This window comes from Rhyacophila brunnea, unplaced genomic scaffold, assembly GCF_057557595.1.
Source record: "Rhyacophila brunnea isolate RB1 unplaced genomic scaffold, BYU_Rbru_1.0 scaffold_21, whole genome shotgun sequence".
Taxonomy (NCBI): domain Eukaryota; kingdom Metazoa; phylum Arthropoda; class Insecta; order Trichoptera; family Rhyacophilidae; genus Rhyacophila; species Rhyacophila brunnea.
Window position 1 is genome coordinate 8,830,644 of NW_028232871.1, and position 20,290 is coordinate 8,850,933.

The 20,290-nt window shown below is 33.3% G+C and overlaps 1 protein-coding gene across 8 annotated transcripts in view; it reads right to left on the bottom strand.

Moving 5' to 3' along the window:
* The window catches only part of beta-Spec (spectrin beta chain), a 267,463-nt gene that overhangs the window by 43,236 nt on the left and 203,937 nt on the right, over positions 1–20,290 (bottom strand). For all 8 annotated transcript variants that reach the window (XM_085949074.1, XM_085949073.1, XM_085949072.1 and 5 more), the window contains 5 exons: positions 11,082–11,233; positions 8,247–8,420; positions 6,345–6,633; positions 1,936–2,107; positions 768–896 (listed from right to left, as the gene is read on the bottom strand). In XM_085949074.1, the coding sequence (XP_085805200.1) occupies positions 768–896; positions 1,936–2,107; positions 6,345–6,633; positions 8,247–8,420; positions 11,082–11,233 (916 nt within the window). The remainder of the gene's footprint in view (positions 1–767; positions 897–1,935; positions 2,108–6,344; positions 6,634–8,246; positions 8,421–11,081; positions 11,234–20,290) is intronic.

Sequence of the window (20,290 nt, forward strand, 5' to 3'; positions counted from 1 at the left end):
CAATGACAGGCTACAGATTTTTAACGACACACGTTGAATGTACAGGAAAGCTCTTACTAAAATCGCTGTAATACCGATAATTTGTGGTTTAGTATTACATAATTCTAGTAATTTGAGTTGATAACTCGCGAAATTTGTATGTGCGGCCTGTCGATCATGGTCTCGTTGAGTGAGAAAACTCGCTGAAGGCATAGAACCGGTTAAAAGTACAATTGGGCAGATTGTGTAAAACAGTGGTAAAGAGTGCCTGTTGACGAAAAGTACCTAAATGATAGGTAACTGAAAAAAATACTGCATACTTGGACAGTCATACTAACAATAATAACAATTCGTCTCTGTTCTGGCAGAACACACTAACTGGAGAATACTAGTTTTGAGTAATTCGACTTTGAAGTTGTTAAATTGTTTGAAATGGTCTATCATCTGAGTTTATTAAGTAATCGTAAAAAGGATGACTTCAAAATAAAGACTGTTTATTTATTAAGAAGGTTTCCACACGGTAAAGTTTGAAATAAGGAACATTTTGGTATAACTAACTCAATATGTCATTTTTTCGAATTAGTGTCTTCTGCCAGAACAGTGACGATATGAAATCAATAAAATTTTAAAACATCACATAATATGTAAGTATACAAAAAAAAAATAAGAAATACTTATAACATGTACCAAAACATATTGTGATATCAATCAATCTGTTGTGGGCTTTAGATTAACCCATGATTATATGTGTTAATGAAAAATAAGAGGCTATTGAAAGTGTATCATACTTGGGGGGTTTCTCAACGGTTCTGTAATTGGCGAACTGGCCAAGCTGCTGCTGGACTCCGACGAGGGAATTAGCGAATGTCCTGTCGCCCAAAGCCTCGATGGTGCTCTCGATCCATTGTAACAAATCACTGGAAAAATTCATGAATATTAATTCAAAAACATATTATGTAACTATACAGACCTTAAACCACGTAACTCCATTCATGTATCAGAGACATGAACCTCATTACTCCTTTAAATAATATTGTGCTCAATAATTAAAACAATTGAAAAATGAACTGAAAAGCCTTTATAAGCATTTTCAAAAATGACAATCAAATCCTATTTTTCGATGATTTACATTTTTAGTGTCTCCTGCAAGCCTATTCTAACATATCACTTAACATTCAAAAAGAGCTAATTGTGATAAATATATCACATTTATCACTTCACATATTCTGGCGGTTAATAATGTAAACTTGAACTGTCAAAAAGTGCTATCTTTTAATAGCCCCTCTCTCTTGGCCGTGTTAACTTTGAGAATGAGACAGAGTATGTCAATTTTACATATTGAAAATTGAGATGTAAGATCTGAGTGCTTTTAAATACGATTACGTCGCGGCCGCCGTCTTAATTTATAGTTTCGCTGTCGAATATTGAGTAGCTAGTAGCAGCTAGTAGTAACATAATATTTGTTTTACTGCAATCGCAATGACATGACTAATAAAATTGTAGGTTATGTTAATATGTCTAATGTGTAAATACAAAATTTTTGTGTTCAGCTCTTTACCGACTAAATGGCCCTGGTTAGGCTTGACCTGCTTGAGTTACATATTATCTGCTTGGGTTCGGCCGTAACTGGCAGCACGAACATAATGTGTATTTCAAACTATCGTGACAATAACTGTTTACACGTAAAAGTCCTGACAGTTTCTCCAATCTCATTCTTCAAGAGTAAGCTAGACGCGATGTTATCATTTTATGGTAGTATTTGACAGGTCATAAAACTCGGTTAACCTCAAAATGAGTCTCTCCGCGGTGTAGTTTGTTTTTTAAGGATCGGGTGTCTCAATCTTGTGTTTTCTGTAATCTATACGATGTGCTTCAGTCTATAATAGACTACAAATCCAAATATGTACATCCATCAGAGATAGTATCCAAACAAAAGGCAGTATACAAATTATTTACCTGGTGAGTGATTCGTATTCCTGGACCATGCGATCGTTCTCCATGGCGATGCCAACAACCTTGCCGATACGCTTTCCTTGCACTGTCTCCTGCTTCATCTTGCTGAAATAGTGGTAGTATGTCACCACATATGTGATGATCGACTTCTCGTCAGGGTGTTCGACGAAGATATCTAGAAATATAAACAAGACACAAAAAACATTAAATCAAAGAAACAAGTACATACCAGTAGTGAAGGGTGGAGGTAGGTTGTTAATATCCGCCATAAATAATGCATATTAAGCTTTGTTAGTCATATTTATTTGTTTTATTGAACAAAGATTACAATTTATAGATAGTGTTGGTTAGTTTTGAAAAATCAATTAAACCCTGCTTAAACCAAACCATATTCTGGTATACTTTGTGCGGTACAACAAATTGTGCACACTTTTTCATTCATACTTATTTGTTTTCATTGGATTTAACCCTTAACACTCGAGTGCCGCCATATCGGCGGCATTAGAAGTTTCCCGTATTACTCGAGTGCCGCCGTAGCGGCGGCACCGCCTATAAAGTCATTTTTTGTAATATTTTCAGAAATTTTTATAATGCGATTTCAATCAAGTTAGAATGAATAATAATAGGTTATTACATTTATCTGAGAAAGAAGTCGGCAAAAGAATACTGCGTGCCTAATTTCAACATAGTATTTTTATCGGAATCTTCTCTTTTTTTATTCGTAGGTCGTCGCTTGCAAGCAATGTTTTTTTGTCACATAAATTTTATTTATTGAACGTTCCCAGACTAGAGTGAAGTGTTTGTCACGCATGATTTTGAAGTGTGTTTATATTTTTTATTGGTTCTCGCTTGCGCAGGGGCGTCTCGTATAGTTTACAGTTTTATATTTGAATACTGTTTTTGATGACAATACTTACTAGTATATTATGCCGATTCGGAACCTATATAATGTGAAATACTCTAATGAGTCAAATGAAAATTATTACGTATCGATTTATTATTTTTTGAGAAATCTTTTGATAATGTGTACCGCACTGGGAATGAGTTGTTATGAGCCCGAAACTAATTTAGGAAATTTACGAGACAGCCGCTTATATTACAAGTGTATTTGAAGGCAATTCATTTGTATCATATTTACAGTCATAATGGACGATTTACACTTTATAGCCAGTTCTCTACATACCGCTATTTCATTACGATTCTGTGATAAGCCAGGATTACATATTGGAGATTGCTTTGTGAAATACCACACAATGAAGAATTATAAATAAACTAAAAATAAGTACAGTATATTCATTATAAATTTATTTTACAGAATAAAAAAAAAAAAAAAAATTTTACATTTTTTTCACCAATTAAATGTTTTATATTGAAATTATGCTTTGTGCGGGAAAAAGTCTCGAGTGGGTGGTATGTACTTATAAAAAAAATTTCGAGTGGAAAAGGTTAAAATACATATTACACATATACATACTGTTGGTTTATTGCTTTAAATTCATTAAGCCCTGCCTAAACCAAACCATAAACGATAAAAAAATTCATTTATCTATAAAATATCTAAAATTATGTATCGTTTAATGGCATAATTTTATATATTTTATAGATAAACGAATATTTTATGACTATTATCTACTATGGCTTGGATTAGGCAGGTTTCAATTGAATTTTAAAAACTAACAAACGCAATCTACACATTATAGTCTTATTTCAATGAAAACAAATATGTATTACTTCAAAGTTTGTGTGCACAGGGACCCAGCTATTTAATGTGTGAAATATATACCATTCAAAACATACGTATGCCTATGTACAGTAGAACCTCGTTAATAAGAACATGGATAATTCGAAATTCGCCGTAATTCGAAATTATTCCAGAGTCCTGGCATATAAAAATATTCAATAAATCGTAATAAAGTACACTATTTCATAAGCCAATCATTGAAAATTGTGAGACTTTTCGTAAAACATTATAAATTACTTATTTAAAGGTAATAAAAATAATCCTGACATTTTATGACCCATTAACACACACAGAACCTTGAATATGTTAGGCACATCTATGATCGTAAACAATATTGATGAAAATTAAAAAAAAAAAAATTTTAAATTTTAATATTTTTCCCCCATACATTTCATAATTCGTAATTTGATTTTTTTTTCGATTTTCGGTCCCGTGGAATTTGTATTAACGAGGTTTTACTGTAATAAGAATGTAAATTCATTATAACTTCCAAAATAGACGTGAAGAATTGTTTATATTGGTCTATTTGTATTGCTGATTCAGGCAGAAAATTTCATTAAAACAAGTATCGACTAATTGGGATTGTGAACTGAGAAACCAGAGTACTCAATTATAATATTCTTGCGGTATCATTAATTCTTAACAGACAGACAATTCATCTAAGACTACCATAATTCCAAAAACGACAGTGTAGCATATTATAAAGATTGATGACAAACTCACATATCTTTTTGAGTGACACACTATAATGATACTTAAAAATCAACTGAAAATTCAAACAGAATCGTGAGAAATTTTCCGATACAAGAGATTCTATTTTAAACAGAACCACCTATCTACCATAGTATTATTGGCAAGTAGATAAACGTTGGCATGAGATGTGATAATATTTACGGCATTGTGGGGAATCTTGAACATAAACAAAGCTTACAGAAAGGCACAAATCAAATTAACCAATACATAGTATGAATACAATAATTTACAAAAATTATATTGCCACTTATGAGAATCAATAATTCTGGCAAAATGAAATAATTTATGTATTTTGGATACTTTTAATATTGTTTTACTATGTAACTACCTAGGTGGGTATATCGTGGGGTTACTGCCAAAAGTTTTTAAGTCTCAAAAATATCTTATGGAGTTTTAAAGTTTGGCATCTTCTATACAATCAGTCTTATCCTAAACCTAATTCAATTTAGGTTTATTTATTGAGAAGTGGTCATAATTATCAATATTTCGCAGACATTTTACGTATTTTGATAATTTACAGTGCATTCCTATTGGAATCAAGGATGAAAATCATCAAATGTCATATTGCTGTGGTCGCGTTGGCAATGTACTTACTTATAGAAAGTAAAAGTTAGATTAGGCATGTTATAATGATTCAATTTATCCACTATAATGGAACTAGTAATTGATTTGTCTTCCAAAGATCTTACTGTCTTACAAAATCCATTGAAAAATAACATTCATTACAATATAAAGTAAGTAAGTAAAGTTACAAACTTTTGCCATAACATTTTTTTTATCAGTGTTTTCATGAAGTAATTGGTCTTACAAACCTATTGTTGTACTATTTATTAAAGGTTCAAAAATTGAATCTAAAGATATTAATCGACATATACATACATCAATAAGTGTCGACTTACAAACTTTTCCCTGACCACATATTGAAAAAACAGCTGTTGCAAACTTTAATCAATAATATCACTACCTACTTGAAAAAGTACCATCACATGGTCGGATCACTTCCATTTTTTTTCATTATTATGATTATAACAATATTAACCTGCATTCATATCTCAATATCATGTTTTGCGGTATCTTTACCCAATAAAAGTTATAAGAAACTGTATTCACTTATGTACAAATAAAAAGATATTGACTGCTTAAGGTGACGCATCAGTGAAACGGCAAATAATTTTCAACTGTAGGCGCGACGAAATTTTGGACTCGCTCGCATTCAGTGAGAGAACGTCGAGCTAGAAACACGTCACTTTGCTTCGTGATGGCGACGGGCCAATTAATTCTTAAATCGTGTAAAGATGACTAAAAACGTTACCCATTTACTTTAAAAATAAAACATGTCAATGAATATATTATTATTGTTTCTAATAGAACGATAAACAGAACATAAAATGGACGTATGTTGGATTTATATGACAAATAATATTTCGTTTGACAGGCGTCATTTGCACCCGCGACCCGCGCATCGCCTAGCAACGATCTTTTTAGACCGTGCCTCAACTGATGTACGGCCTTAATCGACAACTGCACTTTCGACCAAAAATGAGATTTTGATGGCATTTTGTTATAACGCATGTTTTCTATGCTCACACAAAATTACAAAATCCTAAACCTATAAATAAATACGTTATCGTTCTTCACATAAAACAGTCAACTGCAGGTGCCAAATTTCCAATATCATGAATGGAGCAACTCGGCTCTTTACATAAATATTCTTTATATAACATAAAAGGGAAACTACAATAGTGTATAAATTCATATTGCAGCTTATTTGTAAAAAAAAAGTGTATTTTTGGAATTGTTAAATAAATTCTGCTTAATAGTTAAATTATTAAATTTTATCTCCTTCCTGAAGAATTTACCCAAGTGGAGATAGCCGGTTTGCGGATTAAGTAATCGGTATATATATATATTATTTCACCTTCAGCGTCCAGCAATTTTGTGAGTCCCAGTTTGTCTTCAGCAGTGTTAAAGGCATTGTTCAGGTTGTGAATGGGATTGCTCTTGGAGAGCTTCTCGAAGTGAATGAGGTCCGGTCGGTGCTTGTGGATGATGGCGTTGAAGGCGAGCCCGTCCCGCCAGGAGGTGGTGAAATTCCTGACGTTCACATTGTGATAACCGGCTGTTTTCATCTGACACCACAGGAGAAGGGCATCTTTGGCGGATTTAGTTTCCTTGTTATCTGTTTCCTCAATTGTGATGTCTTGTATCTGAAATATAAAATAGCGTGATTTAAAAAGTTTTACTAGATCACAAGCGTGTTTAATTTCGTGTAAGAGTATTACCAACAATATAGGGGCAACCAGTCGCCATTAGTGAATAAAAGATTTGTTTAATAACTATTTTATGCAGCCTGTCAGATAAATTGCAGCAAAAGAAATATCAGAAAGTGCATAAGGCGCTGGCCTTTCAACTGGGGGCTCCGGGTTCGATTCCAATGAGGACACAATATTTATGTGATTTTGTCAAAGCCTGGGTGTTTGTGGTTGTCCGAAATTACTAACTTCCCCCCCCCCCCCGACAATATCCTAAAAATGTCCTGACAAAATCCTAATAGGATCATATGGGCCTCCACAGAGTGGAGGTTTGTATTAACGCATTTTGTTTTTATGAGAAATGGATGTCAGTTACTTGCTCAACCTATTAGGTCCATACTCTGATTCATACACAAATTGAAAAACAATATGTGTACTTGCCAGGTACATGATTCGAACCTGGGACCGATGACGTTATAGGCGACGCTTAGCCGCGCTGTTTACACTTGTTTGGGCTTGTACGCCCATGGCCCTTGTATGGACATGGTTATTAATAATTCTAAAAAAAGAGATAATTAGAATAATTATCAACTACCATTTTTTGTATAGTAGAAATAAACAACAAGCAGGGTAATCCTCCTAATTAAAGGTCCTTTTTTACCTGATCACGATATATTCTTGTATACCGACTCTATCGGTATACAAGAATGACTTTTTTAGACATCTTTGGCACTTTTCCTTTAATATTCTAAGTCTTTCATAAAAACTGTAAATATTTTTTATTCATAAACTAACCATTTTTCAATTACACATCTTTAGTTGATAAAAACATGTTGTTCTGTTAATAATAATTATATTAATTCTGAAATCCTCTCATTATCGAGAGGAATCGACAATGGTAATACAATGTCCATGGAAAGATATTTGTGTTGACACATATCAAATGTCGTAAAGTCCACTGAATGTCAAACTGAGAAAAATGCAGTTTTATCATATCATGTAATACAAATGGTTGTAACATGTGAGATATTGTAAGATAATTGAATCTAATACCCACCACGATGGCTACAAGGATTTTTCTTCTTAGCTTCGGTGCTCGACCTCTTTCTGGCTTTGTCTGGATCCACAAAATCCACTTCTACATCTATTTTAATTTATAATTGTTTAGAAATTAAGGAAAATGATAGGTGCCATCGTTCACCTTTAGCTTGTGGACTTAAGGTGGTTTGAAAAAATATTGATCTTTCGAAACGTGATTTCATAGGTAAACAGTGGACTTTTGGGGGTTTGCAGTATACCATAATGTGCAGATTTGCATACTCTATTAAACGTATATCAAAAGACATTTTTTTCAATATGTGGACTTTACGGCGTTTGATATCCATCAACACATTTGTGCTTAATACTTTGGACGCGGAAGACGCACACGGCGCGTAATGACCAGGCGGCCGATCGATGTAATTAACGTACATTTTAAAGGGGACAATTAAAATCTCATTATCTATTCAGCGGCGAATGCGTTAATCGATACGAACAATAGTTTAAATTCATACTGTTGAAATATATACCTGGAATCTGAGGATAATTGTCCATATAAGACCAAGGTTAAGTCTAGGGTTGCCATCCACAATATCATGGGATCCCATATTCTCCAGGTGCACTCGCTCCTCCCTCAAGAACTGCAGGGCTTTATCTACATTTTCAAGGCAGTGAATTCTCATTTTGCCTTTTGTCGGTGGGGGCTGAAACAAAACAATCACATTAGAATGTTAGTATTTGGTATATTTTATTGTAACTAGCTTGTATTACTTCTTAGGACATAGATAGATGCATGGAAATGGTCACGAATCGCTATTCACAATTTAGCTATTAATTAGTAATTTAGCAATTAATCTAAAAATTCATATAAGAACATGCGCATGAAACTCAATTGAAACTTCTGACATAGGCATCCGACAGATAACCTGGAAATCTAACATTTGTCATTTTTTAACCAGAAATTAAGTACATAGTTTTGAATGCTGTTTGTTTCTGGCAAAGAAAAATTATTTCGAGTATTGATTATATATGCAAATACAAAAGGCTTACAGTGTTTAATATTTTCTTGAATGAAAATATAGAAATGATGACACTGCTGCGGGTATACTATACTAGCGTTGCATAGGGGCGGCGAACGAAAGAATGAATACAAATATTACAACTTTGAGAGCAGTGGCTGTCTTCCATGAACCTAACAATGCGGTCGCTCTTTTAGAATACATAATAAAATATATATATATATAACACACAGGTAACATTTTCACCAAAGGGCGCCCACAAACTTGTCCGTGTCAGAGTTCTCAACGTACCTAAAACCATCAACAGGTAGGTTAGGTAAATACCCAACAAATTTGCAGAAAATTTAAAACTAAAAATAAAAGAGGGGGGCATTCTTAATTTATTTATTGTCAGCACTTTACCTAGGAACATTCACAATTAAAACACATACTTTTATTAGTATATGGCGTCAATTAAGTGATATTTTAATAACCATGAGAAAATCCAAATTTAAAAAAATGCAACAATTTTATTATGAGTGTGGATCATGTTAATTTATAATATTAAGGCTAGGTCCACACTGCGCAGAAATTCCGTCGCGCATCCTCCGCGACGGAACGACAATACATTTTATTACATATAAATTGCCGTCATCGGGCACATTACGCGGAAGATCGGTTGTCAGTCAGCGGGCCGCTCAACATCGGCGTTTGCTCCGTCCCCCGCGAACTGATTTTCCGTCAGCGTCAGATCGGCAACGCGGCACATTCAGCGGATAGTCGGCGTCGCGTGCGCAAGTAAATAAGCATTGGCAGTCGACTGATAATCTGCTACAGAATATTGAATGTGGCTGCAATGTTTAGTAACGGATTTACCGCGACGTAATTTCAGCGACGGAACTTCCGTCTAGTGTGGGCCTAGCCTTAGTCTTTAGCAACTGACATTCCATTTTGATCTATGCATGACACTTTGATGTTACTTCGATTTATTGTAAGTCAATATTCTATGCATCTCCGGCTTAGTAAAAATCTTTCTGCAACCAGAAAGTTAACATACAAATGCTAATGCAGTGACATTTACTGTAATAATAAGAGGCAGTCCAATGTTTTAAAACTGGACTGTCAATATAACAATCTTTCACATAAGGTTATACATTTCCGTTACCAATGGTAAAAAAAAACCTATCCAATCGTATTTTATATTCAGTCTTGGACATTCAAGAAAAGGTAAACAAAGATTATTTATTTTATTAATATTTCATATTATTTCATTATGTATGCCTCTTATTTTATTCACAGATTAAGTTAAATAAACAGATGTAGTGTTTGTAGCAGGTAACTCAGACATAATGGGAGCTGAAATACCTAACGGGTGTGGAGTAACAGGCAACCGATCTTAAGTGTGGAAGAATATGGTATAAACTTAAACTAGTGTCAAGAATACGCTTGTCATTCGTTCTGAGAACTGCTTTCGGTTTATTCACTAACACTCATTTAATACTGGTGTATTTGAAGGTTGCAACATACACTATTGCATGTCTATAATGTATGGTTCATTTCCGTAAGACACTCACACATTCAAAACCCTGCGTCAAAATGTAGTGTAATAAGAATTCTATTTATTAATCTGTTCTGTGGTTTATACACAGAAATATTACGAAACAGTTGGCCATGAAATTTAAGCTAATTCCGAGTCTTAAACGAAAAGTCTGAGAACGTCAGAACACACCATGGTGTTTTCAGAATGAACAATTGGTCGTACTACTCATTTAGTCAGTGTAATTGGAAGACAAAAAGTTGTCGTCTATTCTTCAATCAACGAAAACAAAAAAGTATGATTGAAAAGGTGTGCACTATTTTTGTCAGATCGCCCATAGTATACGTAAATTATTATGGGTTGGTTTAGGCAGGCTTTAATTAAATTTTAAAAACTAACCAGCACCATCTACAAATTGTATTCTTAGTTCAATGAAAACAAATAACCATGACTAAAAAATTTTAGTGTGCACTATTTATGTTGATTCTTAACAGCCTACCTCTACCCTTCGCCATTGGCTTTGGCTGTGCTCAGATCTTACTATATATTCTTTTACTATTACCAACAGCTACAAAACAATATTGCATTCATAGTAAGTATCTACAAAACAATCCCAAAATCATAGATTAAAATTTAATGGCCACAACAAGACAAGGCGTCAGGAATTATTGTGTATAATCTTATTTAACAGTTTAAAATTTCTGTGATATCATATTTGGAAGCAATATACTGATTATTTAACCGGCCAATCTGCTCCTGCCAGTGGTGAATTGGTCGAATAGATGCAATGAGAGATATTAAAAGAAATAAAGCTTAAATGTGTCAGTTACCAGTCTGTCACCGGAGAGTACTTCGAGCAGCTTTATAAGCATCTTGCCGTCGCGCATGTCCACGTAGAGGTCGCCGATGCGGCACCCCACGCGAACCAAGTGACTGTTCACCCATTTCTGGAACGTTTTCTTCTGTACACTCTCTCGTTCGTCTGGAAATAAACAGAAAAACATATTAATTACATTGCTATAGAAATCACTCATATGGATAATATTTAAAATAGTCAAGTTTCAATGAAATGAATAAGGGGGTCACTATAAACAATGGATGTAAGAACAAAAGTCACCTAGTCGAAAGACTTTCATTATGGGGTTGAGAAATGGACAATAAAAGAAAAGGATAGACGGAAGATTTAAACGTCTGAGATGTGATGTTGGAGATCCATTGCCAAGAATTTGACGGCCAACACTCGAAATGGAGAATTTTACGAACTGGAACGCTCGGTAATTTTATGAAAATATTAACATAGTTGTCTAATTTTATATATTTTATAAAAAATAAGTGTGTGTTTTTTTGTTATATTATGGCCATTCTAGCTCAAATCGTAAAAATAATTTTTTCTATGAGACGGAACGACAATGTTGCCGATTTTACGACCCGAAACGGCACTCCGGTGCGTTCCGGTCCATTTCGAGCCCTGTTGACGGCAAAGGAGACAAATAACTCTATTCTGAAAGAAATAAACATGAATAAAATACTTTTATTATGGGGTTGAGAAATGGACAATAAAAGAAAAGGATAGACGGAAGATTTAAACGCCTGAGATGTGATGTTGGAGATCCATTGCCAAGAATTTGACGGCCAACACTCGAAATGGAGAATTTTACGAACCGGAGCGCTCGGTAATTTTATGAAAATATTAACATAGTTGTCTAATTTTATATATTTTATAAAAAATAAGTGTGTGATTTTTTGTTATATTATGGCCATTCTAGCTCAAATGGTAAAATTATTTTTTCTATGAGACGGAACGACAATGTTCCGGTGCGTTCCAGTCCATTTCGAGCCCTGTTGACGGCAAAGGAGACAAATAACTCTATTCTGAAAGAAATAAACATGAATAAAATATGTTATATCTCCAGAGTTCTGCAATTCTTTAGCCAAATGGCCAGAAGGGCAAATGATAATTTGGAAAGGCTGATGTCAGTGGACACATCCGAGAGTCAACACAGAAGAAAGATGTCGCTTACACAATAGTCCGACCAAGTGGAAGGACACTACGGGTTTCTCAAAACATTCAGCTATGTGGGAGACGGAATTCAGGAAATGCTGGAGAGATATAATTAAGACATTTAAAAAGAGTCACAATATTTATGGTGGTAGTATATTGGTAACAATATCGATATATAAAAACAAATACAGATATAATAAAACTATTTTTTCTGTTCAACGAATAATTCACAAGATTTGAAAAAATGTAATATTCTCTATTGCACATAACATATAATTTGGAAACACCTCAGAAACAAACCCTTCAGAAAAAAAAATTTAAAAAAATTATGACGCTGGCCAGGACTCAGATTTGTATCCATAAGATCCAGCCAATGTTTATACCAATTTAGTCATCTGCATCATACCTAATTGCGATGAAATTGGCGACTGGCTTTTGCGGTTTCAATCTACGTAGTATTGATGTGTATATTAAAACATGTTCATTGCATTTGATTAGAGCTAATAACTAATTGATACAAGGGTTAGGTTACCTTAATATATTTGTGTAATATTACGAGAAGGCCAATATAACAATTCTAACTATAATGAATAGTCAATAGATGGTGTACCAATAAATAGACATAATTTCAACATCCATTGTTCCCAAAAAATGTCATCTTAACTTTTAATTGGTAGATACTTTAATGCTAATCAAGCAACATTTTCAAAATACTTACTTATTGTTTATTAAAAAATAGATCACGTAAAACCTTGATTACCAAAAACTTTCAGCAAATTCTCAGAGCCCACTGAATCACTGCATTAGACAATTGCTGTTTGACCATTCAAATTTCCACTTAAATATAACGATACACATGTGTTTCTCAAAGTGTGGTATGCATACCCCCTTGGGTACGGGAAGAGTTTGGTGGGGGTACGCGCTGCACTGGGCTTTGGCTGCGCCTGGTGCAACAAGCATTAATACGTCATCAATACAACATCCATGGTAGAAGGTTTATCGCATGCGGAAGAAGAGCAATTGTTGGAATTAGCTTCAGACGGATTCTTGAAAAATAAATATAAAGAGTGTAACCACTTAAACATCATTCTGGTTGCAAACATTGCATGACGTGTACCCAGTTTTAATAGAGAAAATCCTAAAATACAGTTTGCCTTTTTCAACTTCATATCTATGTGAAGTTGCTTTTTCAGCATAGTAGACATTAAGTCAAATAATTACAAGATAAAAAGAACTTTTTATATACAACGTTTTTAAATTTTCTGTTGAATCATATAAACTTGACTTGACAAAAAAATTTGTACTTGATAGAAATACTGAATAATGAAATGTCATTTGATATTGATTTCCATAGTAACGCACTTATATATTATTTAATAATTTAGTTGCTAGGACCCCCTAGTAACCAATAATGGTATCGAAATAACTTTTCATATAAAACAAAATTAACTGAAAATGAGTTCAATTCTACTTAAAGATGGCTAAAAGTATAAAAAAAATGCATTGGCATCGTGTTCTGATATATTCTAAAAGTTTCAAATGTCTAGCTAGTCGGGAAGTTAATTAAAAATCGATTGCAAGATTTGTACCGGACAAACAACCACCGGACAAATAAGAATACGACCTAAGAAAAACGTTGCAAAAAGGAACATGCTTTTGGGTGTGGAAGCGCATCTCAGATTAAAATTAACTACCAGGGAACCAAATTATGATGATCTGTCTCAACATAAACAATTTCATCCTTCATAATGAATGTTATTTATAATATAACTTTTATTTATTATATTTATACTTAATTGTGAATGGATTTTATTTTGCGTTAATTATTATACTGTTGATGTACTTACTAAAAAGGAAAAAAATAAATATATTTTGATTGTTATTTCGGAAATGCATTTTTTTTTGACGAGGGGTACCCAGTGTTACGAATATTATAGAAGGGGTACATAGATCTCGAAAGTTTTGGAAACACTGCATACACCAAAGTTGGATCACATCATCATAATAATGCTGTAATGTAAACTAATCTATGGGCACACCAATGACCGAATTGTAAACAACAGCTAACGTAACAAAGTATTACAATACATTATAAACAAACCATTTCAATGGATGATTTTACACAAACTTCTAACTATTTTTGTTTGCTTTAAATAGTATTTCGAGACTAAAAATACACTACATTTGTATACATAATTATTAGCAACTAAAATCAATTTCAATTCACAGCGAACTGTTAAATTTATTAGCAAGTAAGGCAGAGTAGTATGTAAGTATTAAGAACTGAGGTCAAATAAATAAAAATAATGTAGAGTACAGAATTTAATGGTTGATGTGTTTCGTAGGTGAACATAAAGTTACGACGATCATAATGCCGGGTCCACACCGAAAACAAGTCGCGCGACAACTCGTTAAATTTTACGATAAGCATGATAATTATCGTAAAATTTCTTAAGCAATTATGATAATTATCGTAAAATTTAACGAGTTGTCGCGCGACTTGTTGCCGGTGTGGCCGCACTTTAATGCTTGTGAAGTCCGGTCTACAAAAGCAACAAAGGTACAATATATTATTGATGGGCAGTACGCATATAATATGTATGTTAAATTTTTACTGATATGAGTTGTATCACAGAACAGATTAATAAGTAGAATTTCGATAGGTTATATTCAATACACTACATTCTGACTAGGGATTCCAATCCCGGGATCCCGAGCTATTTTCGATACCTATGAATCCAGGGATTGATAAACATAATCCCGGGATTTCGGGATTGATTTTTTTTATCAATTTTTATGGAAAATAAAATAAAAGCGAAAATATAACAGAAAAAATACTTTTAATAAAAAATAACTACATTAGAAATGAACTGAGTTTGAATGAAGTTTGATTTATACCCATGTGTAGGTTGCCGATTCATTTTATTTTTTCACGTAAATTATTAAAAATGGAAAGATTGGAAAAAGCAATGCTTCGCACTTTTAACAAAGTAATTCTACCATGATATCATACGTTTTACGGTAGTTTCATATTTGTCTGACTAATTAGATCTATGAAGCGGAAAGGCCATAAGTACGCCATGATTATTTGCTTTACTATTTTAAATCTCGCTGATCTATTCATTATATCTTTACTATCAGAAATAGCAATCTCATATTAAATTCACATTATTATTTATATTACAATATTATTAACTCCATTAAACTTGTGTATTTCCAAGATATAACGTATACAATATCAACAATAAATGTCTTAAATAGTACAAATTATACTAGATTTATTTTTGACCGATTTTATCAATGTTATTTGTAAATATAAAAATTCCCGGGATTGTCAAATTGTAATCCCGAAATCCCGGGATCAGAATTTTGGCTCGGGATTGGATTCCCTACTTGTGAAGTCCGGTCTACAAAAGCAACAAAGGTACAATATATTATTGATGGGCAGTACGCATATAATATGTATGTTAAATTTTTACTGATATGAGTTGTATCACAGAACAGATTAATAAGTAGAATTTCGATAGGTTATATTCAATACACTACATTCTGACTAGGGATTCCAATCCCGGGATCCCGAGCTATTTTCGATACCTATGAATCCAGGGATTGATAAACATAATCCCGGGATTTCGGGATTGATTTTTTTATCAATTTTTATGGAAAATAAAATAAAAGCGAAAATATAACAGAAAAAATACTTTTAATAAAAAATAACTACATTAGAAATGAACTGAGTTTGAATGAAGTTTGATTTATACCCATGTGTAGGTTGCCGATTCATTTTATTTTTTCACGTAAATTATTAAAAATGGAAAGATTGGAAAAAGCAATGCTTCGCACTTTTAACAAAGTAATTCTACCATGATATCATACGTTTTACGGTAGTTTCATATTTGTCTGACTAATTAGATTTATGAAGCGGAAAGGCCATAAGTACGCCATGATTATTTGCTTTACTATTTTAAATCTCGCTGATCTATTCATTATATCTTTACTATCAGAAATAGCAATCTCATATTAAATTCACATTATTATTTATATTACAATATTATTTACTCCATTAAACTTGTGTATTTCCAAGATTTAACGTATACAATATCAACAATAAATGTCTTAAATAGTATAAATTATACTAGATTTATTTTTGACCGATTTTATCAATGTTATTTGTAAATATAAAAATTCCCGGGATTGTCAAATTGTAATCCCGAAATCCCGGGATCAGAATTTTGGCTCGGGATTGGATTCCCTACTTGTGAAGTCCGGTCTACAAAAGCAACAAAGGTACAATATATTATTGATGGGCAGTACGCATATAATATGTATGTTCAATTTTTACTGATATGAGTTGTATCACAGAACAGATTAATAAGTAGAATTTCGATAGGTTATATTCAACACACTACATTCTGACACGGCTTTGAAGGCGTGCGAGTCCTACGAAAATTGACCACGCATTAGGGACGTGCAAGTGTGTGTAATACTTGAGCGTCAATGCATAAACCGAGAGCAGTTTGTCAGTATTCGACGTATGACAGTATTATCCCGTATTCTTTCGCACTCGAGATCGGTTGCCTGCTACTCCTTACCCGTTGGGTATTTCTGAGGTCCCTGAGTTGTCTGCATCATACATTTACGCTGTAAAAATATTGTACGTCTAATATAAGAAGTCTATTAATTCGGCTTTGATTTTCAATCGATTCGAACCTGTCAAATTCGATTACTTACTCAAAATTTATTTTAACATGTCCATTTAAATGCATGCCAACCGTTAAAATTAATTGCAAATTTAATGTGCGTGTGAGTTTCTATTTATATACACGTCTGCAGTGCCCAAGGCCAACGTGAGACACTGCGGTGGTTACTCGGTTACTGCATTTCGACTCGAATGTCATGAGTCATGACTCATGGTCACTCTTTGCTGACATTTTTCTACATCATTTTACGTTGTGTTTGTTAATATTTTTTTGTATATACTCCTTCAAATGTCTCAGGAAAGAAAACTTCAGTTTAAGAGAAATAGAAAAAAGTAAAAAGTGGTAGGTACAGCACACAACGTCTAATATAATGATAATAATACAATAAAATGTGATATATTTACTTATATAAAGATAAACGTCCAAATTTGTTACATTACTTACTATTTTACTTTATAAATAATTCGAAAGTGACATTTTGAAGCTGAATTCAACACACGTCATGCAACATGCTTGACAGCTTAGAGCAATGATACTCAACTTTTTTTCTTCGGGCCAAATACGTATATTTGTAAAGTAACGCGGGCCGCATCACTACTGGTGTGACGAAAAAAATCATGAAACCCCCCCTTTTTTACAAAACATTTTTGAGTTTTTAAAAATTATGCGTGTTTTTTAAATTAATGGTGTGCCATAGCAACACTCTTATATAAGATCTGATGTGGACCATAATGACAATCCTCTTATCTGTGCGTCAAAGTCGAAACGAATCTCAAGATATACGAAATTCCTGATAATAAATGTGTTTCGGGCCGCACACAAAAGCTTAAAGGGCCGCAGGTTGAGTATCGCTGGCTTAGAGGCAAGATACTAGCTATTACAGGTTTATTCCTGCAATGTTCAGCAGATACGGGAAATTACTAAAATGGTTGTATTTTTGTTGTTTTTAACGTAATCATTTTCGTCATATAGGTCAGATACTGGGTATTGACATTAGATCATCGATATGTACCAAATCAATATGTAATATTTTTTAATTGGCGTTTATTATGTCAGTCCTTTCAAACACGTAAAATCAAATTCACTGTATATTAATTATCTCTTGAAAATGGCTTCTGTAACGAGCCCGAAACATATCAAGGAAAGCAGGTGTAAGAATATAATATGGTGACATACCAAAAAACTAAATACAATAATAAACAACTGTGAAAATCTGAAGCTAGTTAGTTGTTCATGTTGAAATTTCATTATTAATTGGATAGCGTGCAAAAGATTCTTATAGTAATTACAGAGTTTTGAGTCTTCGCCACTGAATGAATCAAATGAATTAAAAAAAGCTCCAGTGGCAATTTGTCAAAATACAAAATATGATAGCACCAAAAGTAGAGAGAACTTGGGAAGTCCTCCCCCCAGCAGTAATTAGTAGCTGGTAGTAATGATTCATAATAATAGGGTGAAAAATTACCTCTTAATTCCAATACGACCTTATCGAAATACATTTCGAGTCCGGGCACATCCCTTTCGACACCCATTCGGATTATCTCATAGCCTTCTGTAGCTGTCATCCGATCACTGAGAAAGGTGTACTATGTAACACGGTGGTTTCTTGTCTGTTGTCACTCACTTCACTGTATTTTTTTTTATTATTTCATAAGTATTATCTTTTATCGCCGAATACCATCTGACGATGATTATTATTATAGATAATTCACAAGAACACAACACATACAGTTAAATTTTTAGATAAGCAATATAATAATATAGTATGACAGGTAAAAACTAATCAAATTTTTGCACAACGAGCGATTCGTCGACAACTAATTTAATGCAAGTCGTTTGAAGATACATCTACACTCTAAAAGTGCATATTATATTTTAATAAGACAATTTAAGAGAATGGGACAACTGGACGCCACGACAATTGGACGCCGCACTGTAGTGGACACGTAAACAGTACGTAGACGAGGAATTTTAATCAGTTTCTATCTACTATTTAGTAGTTTTAATTCATTTTACTCTAACCATAATGTTTTTTTATTGCGGATTGAGAATTACCATGCCTATGGCTATATAATTAAAAAAAACTCTTTTTTCGTTGGAAGTGAAACATATGCACGATTAGATCATTATTTACGTGTGTATATTTAAATTCTCACCAACTATTAAATCATAATATAAATAATATTAATTTTTTTAATTACCTATAAGTACTTAACGTCTATTTATTTTCGAATTGCGTGGCGTCCAGATGTCCCGGCGCCAAATCGTCCTAGACCCCATTTTAATGATGTAAAAATCAACAATCACTTGGGATCACATTCAATAAACTTTTTCAACAACCAATCGAAATTCTTTCTCTCAGAATCAGACGTGATATGATATTAATTGACCGTATCCCCCCGTGTCTATCTACAAATCTTCAAAATAAATGACAATTATTAACGTGGTTTTTTGAAAGAGTACTAAATCTACATCTTTGACCCAATTCCCACTCCACCTTCTAAACCAGGGGGGGGCAAACTTTTTGGATGGAGGGCCAAATTCAAGAATTTAAAATGAGCGGCGGGCCGCAAGTAAAATACCATTTTTAGATATACACTATTTATTATCACGAAAAAAAAACATTACAAAAAAATTAATGAGAAGAATGAAACTGTCGTACATTTTTTTAAATTCAGGTGTTAATTTTGTAGTTGATATTCTCAAAACTAAATGGGCATTGGAGATATTTGATCGTAATTTTTTTTTATTGAGGTTCATGATCGAAAATGTTTGTTCACATATATAGGTTGATCCAAAAATAACGAACATTTTTCTTGCATAACCTTTAAGTTGGTCGAATTTGTCTGAATTAAGGGCATTGTAAAATTTGGAGATTTCTTCATGACGATGCAATTCTCTTAAATCAGTGTCACACTGCAGATCAATAATCTCAAGTTGTAGCTCTGTCGGTACACTATATCAATATCTATTGAAAATGGAATGCGTACTATTGCTAAACTTGTCTCAAATTTTCGGATGTTACCAAATCTTTGTGTAAAATCGTCATTCAGAGCTTTAATAATTTTACCATATTCTTCAAATTTATATTCTGGTATAGTCAGCAACTTCAAAGTTGGAAAGTGGTCCACGTTCTTATTCGATATTTGTCAAAGGAATAACTTGAGTTTTAATTGAAATCCATTCAAACTTTTTACCATATCATGGGCATATATTTTTTTTCCCTGCAACGCGGAGTTAAAAGTATTTAAATGTGTCACGATGTTCAACGTAGAAAATAGTGGTTACATAGTGTGAGACGAGACGCAAAGAAGACGTACTGAGATAATACATTTAC